General features: G+C 46.6%; 1 protein-coding gene across 1 annotated transcript in view; it reads left to right on the top strand.

Annotated features, from left to right (window-relative positions):
* The first annotated feature begins 684 nt into the window (after positions 1 to 684).
* The window catches only part of LOC134528801 (mucin-12-like), a 53,284-nt gene continuing 45,580 nt past the window's right edge, over positions 685 to 8,388 (top strand). Inside the window, exon 1 of the mRNA XM_063362464.1 lies at positions 685 to 4,171. Coding sequence (XP_063218534.1) covers positions 685 to 4,171 — 3,487 coding nt within the window. The remainder of the gene's footprint in view (positions 4,172 to 8,388) is intronic.

Genomic DNA, 8,388 nt, shown 5'->3' with positions numbered 1-8,388 from the left:
ATTAATGCAATCCTCATTGGGTTTCTATTATATATTACCTCTCCATTATAGCCCGCCATGCCTCACACACAGATGTGGCGGGAATTGCATTTTTAAGCAGTCTATATTTAATGAAGAGGTTTACATACATTAGCAAGTCTTTCACACAAATCTCATGTGTTTCATGTGAATAAACACAATTATATATATATATATGTTTTGTTTTAACGAAATAAACACACATAAACTAAAATGTTCAAATTTATTTTCTCAAGCAAAATCATTACATTAAAAAAAAATTGTCTTGAAACATTGGATTCCTAGAAGTCTACTATCCCTGAAATGTTAGTGTAACTATCTATTTTCTATTTAAATTAAATTATAAAGAAAACTTGCTCATAGAAAATGATATAATGGATGCTCTTCACAAAATACTGACCACAGTGTTTAGAGCAACGTGATTGTGTTGCAGGTAACTACTATGCACAAATTGAGGTTATTGATCTCACGGACAGCGACACACCTCCAGATCCCAGGAATGCCACCCCGGCTGCAGCTAGCCGACAGGCCAGCACCTGCCATGGGCCGAATGACCCAAGCACGTCCGTGCAGTACCCCAGGAATGCCACCCCGGCTGCAGCTAGCCGACAGGCCAGCACCCACCATAGGCCGAAGGACCCACGCAGGTCTGCGCAGTCCCCCAGGATGGATCCAGCGGCTGCAGCTAGCCGACAGGCCAGCACCAGCCAAGGGCCGAAGGACCCACGCAGGTCTGCGCAGTCCCCCAGGATGGAAACAGCGGATGCAGCTAGCCAACAGGCAAGCACCAGCCATGGGCCGAAGGAACCGCTCAAGTCTGTGCAGTCCCCCAGGATGGAAACAGCGGATGCAGCTAGCCGACAGGCCAGCACCAGCCAAGGGCCGAGGGACCCACGCAGGTCTGCGCAGTTCCCCAGGATGGAAACAGCGGATGCAGCTAGCCAACAGGCAAGCACCAGCCATGGGCCGAAGGACCCGCTCAAGTCTGTGCAGTCCCCCAGGATGGAAACAGCGGATGCAGCTAGCCAAAGGGCCAGAAACCACCATGGGCCAAAGGACCCGCCCAAGTCCACGCAGTGCCCCAATATGGAAACAGCAGATGCAGCTAGCCAACAGGCAAGCACCAGCCATCGGCCGAAGGACCCGCTCAAGTCTGTGCAGTCCCCCAGGATGGAAACAGCGGATGCAGCTAGCCGACAGGCCAGCACCCGCCATGGGCCGAAGGACCCACGCAGGTCTGCGCAGTCCCCCAGGATGATAACAACGGATGCAGCTAGCCAACAGTCAAGCACCAGCCATGGGCCGAAGGACCCGCTCAAGTCTGCGCAGTCCCTCAGGATGGAAACAGCGGATGCAGCTAGCCAACAGGCCAGAAACCACCATGGGCCAAAGGACCCGCCCAAGTCCACGCAGTCCCCCAGGATGGAAACAGCAGATGCAACAAGCCAACTGGCCAGCACCAGCCATGGGCCAAAAGACCCGTGCACGTCCGTGCAGTACCCCAGGAAGGAAATCCCGGCTACAGTTAGCCGACATGTAAGCACCCGACATGGGCTGAAGGACACGCGCACGTCTGTGCAGTCCCCAAGGATGGAAACAGCGGATGCAGCTAGCCAACAGGCCAGCACCCACCATGGGCCGAAGGACCCGCCTAAATCTGCGCAGTCCCCCAGGATGGAAAAAGCGGATTCAGCTAACCGAAAGGCCAGTACCCGCCATGGGCCGAAGAACTCGCCCAAGTCTGCGCAGTCCCCCAGGATGGAAACAGTGGATGCAGCTACTCGACAGGCCAGTACCCGCCATGAGCCGAAGGACCCGCCCAAGTTCGCGCATTCACCCAGAATGGAAACAGCAGATGCAGCTACCCGAAAGACCTGTACCCGCCATGGGCCAAAGGACCCGCCCAAATCTGCGCAGTCCCACAGGAAGGACAGCACAGCTGCAGCTACCCGACAGGCCAGCAACCACCATGGGCCGAAGGACCCGCCCAAGTCTGCGCAGTTCCCCAGGATGGAAACAGCGGATGCAGCTAGCCAACAGGCCAGCACCCACCATGGGCCGAAGAACCCGCCCAAGTCTGCGCAGTCCCCCAGGAAGGACAGTACGGCTGCAGCTACCCGACAGGCCAGCAACCACCATGGGCCGAAGGACCTGCCCAAGACCTCACAGTCCCCCAAAATGGAAACAGCGGATGCAGCTACCCGACAGGCCAACATTCCCCATGGGCCAAAGGACCCGCCCAAGTCTGCACAGTCCCCTAGGATTAAAACAGTGGATGCAGCTACCCGACAGGACAGTACCCTCCATGGGCCGAAGGACCCGCCCAAGTCTGTGCAGTCCCCCAGTATAGAAACAGCGGATGCAACAAGCCAACAGGACAGTACCCTCCAAGGGCCGAAGGACCTGTCCAAGTCTGCACAGTCCCCCATTATGGAAACAGCGGATGCAGCTACCCGACAGGCCAGCACCCACAGTAGGCCAAAGGACCCTCCCAAGTCTGCACAGTCCCCCAGTATGGAAACAGCTAATGCAGTTACCCGACAGGCCAGCACCCGCCGTGGGCCGAAGGACCCGCCCAAGTCTGTGCAGTTTCCCAGTATAGAAACAGCGGATGCAACAAGCCAACAGGACAGTACCCTCCAAGGGCCGAAGGACCTGTCCAAGTCTGCGCAGTCTCCCAGGATGGAAACAGCGGATGCAGTTACCCGACAGGACAGTACCTGCCATGGGCCGAAGGACCCGCCCAAGTCCTCGCAGTCCCCCAAAATGGAAACAGCGGATGCAGCTACCCGACAGGCCAGCACTCCCCATGGGCCGAAGGACCCGCCCAAGTCTGCGCAGTCCCCCAGGAAGGGAACAGCGTATGCAACTACCCGACAGGACAGTACCCGCCATGGGCCGAAGAACCCGCTGAAGTCCGCGCAGTCCCCCAGGATGGAAACAGCGAATGCAGCAGGCCAACAGTCCAGCGTCCGCCATGGACCGAAGGACCCGCTCAAGTCTGCGCAGTCACCCAGGATGGAAACAGAGGATGCAGTTACCCGACAGGCTTGCATCTGCCGTGGGCCGAAGGACCCGCCCAAGTCTGCGCAGTCCCCCAGGATGGAAACAGCGGATGCAGTTACCCGACAGGACAGTACCTGCCATGGGCCGAAGGACCCGCCCAAGTCTGCGCAGTCCCTCAGGATGGAAACAGCGGATGCAGCTACCCGACAGGACAGTACCCGCCATGAGCCGAAGGACCCGCCCAAGTCTGCACAGTTTCCCAGGATGGGAACTGCGGATGCAGCTACCCGACAGGACAGTGCCCGCCATGGGCCGAAGGACCCGCCCAAGTCTGCGCATTCCCCCAGGATGGAAACAGTGGATGCAGCTACCCGACTGGACAGTACCTGCCATGAGTCGAAGGACCCGCTCAAGTCTGCGCATTCCCCCAGGATGGAAACAGCGGATGCAGCTAGCCAACAGGCCAGCACCCGCCATGGGCCGAAGAACCCGCTCAAGTCTGCGCAGTCCCCCAGGATGGAAACAGCGGATGCAGCTAGCCAACAGGCCAGCACCCGCCATGAGCTGAAGGACCCGCTAAAGTCTGCGCAGTCCCCCAGGATGGAAACAGCGGATGCAGCTATCCGACAGGTCAGTACCCGCCATGGGCCGAAGGATTTGCCCAAGTCCGCGCAGTCACCCAGGATGGAAACAGCGGATGCAGCTACCCGACAGGCCAGCACCTGCCATGGGCCGAAGAACCCGCCCAAGTCTGCGCTGTCCCCCAGGAAGGTCTCCACGCCTGTAACTTCCCGACAGGCCAGCACCCGCCATGGGCCGAAGAACCCGCCCAAGTCGTCGCAGTCCCCCAGGAAGGACTTCACAGCTGCAGCTACCCGACAGGCCAGCACCCGCCATGGGCCGAAGGACCCACCCAAGTCTGCGCAGTCCCCCAGGAAGGACTCCACGGCTGCAGCTACCCGACAGGTCTGCACCCGCCGTGGGCCGAAGGGGTTGCGCAAGTCTGTGCAGTCCCCCATAAAGGACTCCACGGCTGCACCTACCCGACAGGCCAGCTCTCGCTATGTCCTGAAGGACCCATGCAAGTCCGCGCAGTCTACTAGGGGAAGGAAGCGGAAGTTAGAAGCCGCCGTAAGCGGAAGCCCAGGTATGTTCGTATTTTTAGTAATTACTAGTTTGGTAAACATTTAGTGACAATGATTCGATCGATTCCTGTCCTTAGTTCGATCCTTGCTTAATCCATTAAATATATTTCTAGGTAAAAAACATTTATCTAATAAAACATGTTCAACATCGTACAATTGGCTTAAACTTCTGATCTACCAGCCTCCAGTAAATCGATAATGAAATAATGACCTCCATTTTGGAAATTCGTAATATTTAAACTAGAAGGAAAAAAAATAAAAATCATCAAAAAATCATGCAATAATGTAATTATTGATTCGATTGATTTCAGTACTTGGTTAAATTTTTAGGTGATACAAAAAGTAATTTATGCTCTAAAATATTTATACTATTAATCATCCTGACTGCAAACTAGGACTCCTGCTCATCCGAACTACATGAGCTTCATCGATACTTTTTATACATTAAAAAAAATACATATTTAAGTAGACGAAACAGGAGTCTCTGGATGTCAGAACTCAGTTTGATTATAACATATTACAAGAAAACAGGTCATTTAACTAAGCATGTTTAATGCTTACTATAGAACCAATAATTCCCAAAAATGTTTTATCAAGACCAAGAAATGTTGACCCATCAAATATTAAGCCCTGACTACAGACTTTACTATGCACATTTATTAAAAAGGACGCACATTGGTATGAACATACAACTCAGTAGGATACGATACCACCAGTTGGATAAGATCGAAAGAATTCATTGGGATACTATACCAACAGTAGGATACAGTAGCATATTATCCCATAAGCAGGATATGATCGAATTATATGGTGGGATACGATCCCATCAGCAGGATTTTATCAACAGGATATGGTGGGATATTGCCATCAGGATGATGAGTTAATAATATATCTAAGAGAATAAATTACTTTTTGAATCAACTAAGGATCGAACCAAGTACTGAAATGAATCGAATCAATCATTACATAAATATATGATTTTTTTTGATAATTTTTAATTTTTTCCGAATTTCTAGATCAATTATTACGTATTACCATGATAGTGGTCAATATGTATTCATCGAATTACTGGAGGCTGGCAGATAAGGGATTTCAGCCAATATTGGGATTTAGAACATGTTTTATTACATAAACCTAGAATATATTTTTTTGTTCGATCAAGAATTGAACCAAGGACTGTAATCAATCGAAACAATCAGCATATTATTGCTGTTTTTTGGTGATTTTTAATTTTTTTTTTTTTTTCACATTTCTAGTCAAATAATTAATGATTTTCAAGATAGTGGCCAATATGGCATCAGGAACTTACTGAGAGCTGGTGGATGAGAAATTTAAGACACTTTAATGAAATTTCACCATGTTTTATTAAATAAGTGTTTTTACTTAAAACAACATTTTTTACTTTATTCAGGGAGGGAACTGAGGACGGACATAGATTAAAACGACCAGTAATTTAAAGAGAGATATTTTTGATGAATTTTTGAATTTTTGCAGAATTTCTTAATAATTACAGATTTCTAAGATGGCCGAAAAGATAGTTAATGCCACAACAGACTCTAGTTTGGGACTCTAGCGGGTAAAAATTAAACCAGTACGTTGGCAGCGCCCTCTAGCAGATGTGTGTGTTACGTGATACTAGTGATCTTGGTATCGAGTAGTGAAAACAAGATGGTTGCAGTGCTTTCTAGTAACGACTTGTGTAGGTGAAGGGCGTACAAAATGACATACTAGTAGTTGTAAAATCAGTCATAAAATGTTTATTTACTATTAATTTTGAACACTTTATGCGGCTTTCTATTCTTTGGTTTATGCTTAAAATTATAGAGATCAATCAACTTATATAAATTATAAAAGAATTATGAATAATTTTTAAAAACTTGGATAAAAACAATTTTGTTTTCCCTAGGCGGGTAAAATGACATACGTGGTGCGGACAAAATGGCATACCATATTTGTACTGGAAATCAGTCTGGGATTATTTCGATATATAGAGTTCACAAATCTCTTCGTCTGTTTTGGCACATCTGCACATGCGACTGAAAGTGCACCAACCATTTATGAAATTTAGCTGTTGTCATCCAACCCGATTCCTGTGTAATGCCCAAACTACCGGTTGGAGCTTCATCTATCAACTCCTGTTTCATGATTTTTCTTGGATAAATTAAGCATGGCGGGATAAAATGGCAATTTTTGGCCTTATGTAACAAACAACTGTCACACGAGATCCCTTTCAGCACTAGTTAAAGCCCCAACCTGCTTTATGCCCAGTAGTAGCAAACACTTTTTGGGGTCTCTGAACTGTTGATAAAGCAGACTCATCGACGTTGTAGAGCCTATGTGGATAAATGTTATTGCTCTGAATTATGTCTTTGTAGGTGTTAAAAAACAGTGCTACTTGCGGCTTGTTGAAGGCTTGGGCTCTCGCAGCTGAATTAGCTTCTGATTTTCTTAAAGATATGTCTGGGTGTCTGCGTCGAAATCCAGCCAACCATTCTTTGCCTGCCATTTTCTTTTCTTCATTAAAATTATTAGTAATATTATTCATGTCTGCAAATTGGTTGGCTAATGCCAGAACTTCCTTCCGTGTAGTTACAAACAACCTCGTTTCCAGTAGCTTAATATGTTCAACCAGCTCTCGTTTCATATCATATGTGAAAACACTCTTGTACCTAACCATGCCTAAAACAATTAGTTACATGATTTAAGCGCTTTTATCATGCTAACAACCGACGAAAGTCTACAAAATATTAAGTAGGTAGATACCAATACCTTTTGTTTTTGGAGCTAATATTTTATTTTGTTCCAGTGCATGTCTTATAAGAGTCGATTGTGGGTCTTTAAACACTTTGGAAGCCATCAAACAGCCCATCTAATTTTTTTTTCCATAGCTTCAATAGTCTTCGATAGAGGATTTATCCCAACCCTGTCGGTCTGTCTTTCAAGAATAGTTGCGAGGCATGTTGTTCTATTATCTGTAAAAAGAAAAAAAATAGGTGGGTCAAACGACATACCATACTATGTCATTTTACCCGAACAAGAGGTATGCCATTTTGTCCGCCATATAACCTCAAAATGTAGAAAATAATAACTAAAAATATTATATGAATTTTGTGATCTCAACAAATTTTCGGAGATATTTTTAATAAGTTTACAATGAACTCATGTCAATAAAAACAAATGAAAGTGGAAAAGTACTTACTTTCATGGAGAAACAATATCCATCTGAGTAAAACTCGTGACTGCAAGAATAAAAAAACAATTGTCCACCTCATGTAGCTGAACGGACGCCACTGGCGATGCTATTATTCCTTCAAATTAAAAAAAAAAACTACAAGTCCAAATGTGTGTTATTTTTTATGTAACTTATTTAATTCACAGTCTAGCAAATGTCACGACGGGAGTGCGGTTAAAAGCGTATCTTTACCAACCTAGATGTCCGAGCTTTTAGGTTCGAATCAACTGCTTCCAATGTATTTTGTATAAAAAAATTAAATATAATATGCCGATAATGACCATAACAACATTGGTAGGTATGGAACATCGACATTATGTGCTTGTGAAAGAGTGATGCTGGCACTCTCTAGGAACAAACAGCAGAAACAAAGATTCAGATAACCAAGATGGCGGCCTCCAGCAGACCAAAAACAAATATGGCGGCGATAAGGTCACCAACATGGCGGCCTCAAACAGACGAAAACAAGATGGTCGATATGATGTCAGAAACGAAAAAAGTGACTGTGATGTTCGATTCAAGATGGCAGACTTGACATCAGAATTCAAGATGTCGGAATGTATTCCGAATTCAAGATGCAGGACATTAGCCAAGGTTGTGATGTCACTGTAACTAAGAGTTGAACATTCGTGGGTGGGGCGCTCGATTTCAAAATAGCAGAATTCGAGATAGCAGAATCTAATAAGTGGGATTAAAGATGGCGGGTGTGACCTCCAAAATAGCTACCGAGGTAAAGTCATACAAAATGGCCGGCGTGGAGTCACAATTCAATATAGCGGATCTGTCTCTGCGCTCTACGCCCAGAACCCATCCCCAGGACCAACACGTAGCCTATATACTACTTGTGTACTTCTTGTATCAAGTCTGTCTGGTTGGATTTACACACATAAAATAACTGAGACTTTCTTTTAACATCCTATCTAACCAATTAGTTTTCAACAACCTACAAATATTTTTTCTTAAATATTTGCAAAGAATCGACAGTGG

This window comes from Bacillus rossius, chromosome 2 (assembly GCF_032445375.1).
Source record: "Bacillus rossius redtenbacheri isolate Brsri chromosome 2, Brsri_v3, whole genome shotgun sequence".
NCBI classification, from domain to species: Eukaryota; Metazoa; Arthropoda; class Insecta; order Phasmatodea; family Bacillidae; genus Bacillus; species Bacillus rossius.
The sequence above is the reverse complement of the archived record's forward strand: the minus strand, read 5'-3'. Positions and strand labels throughout refer to the sequence as shown.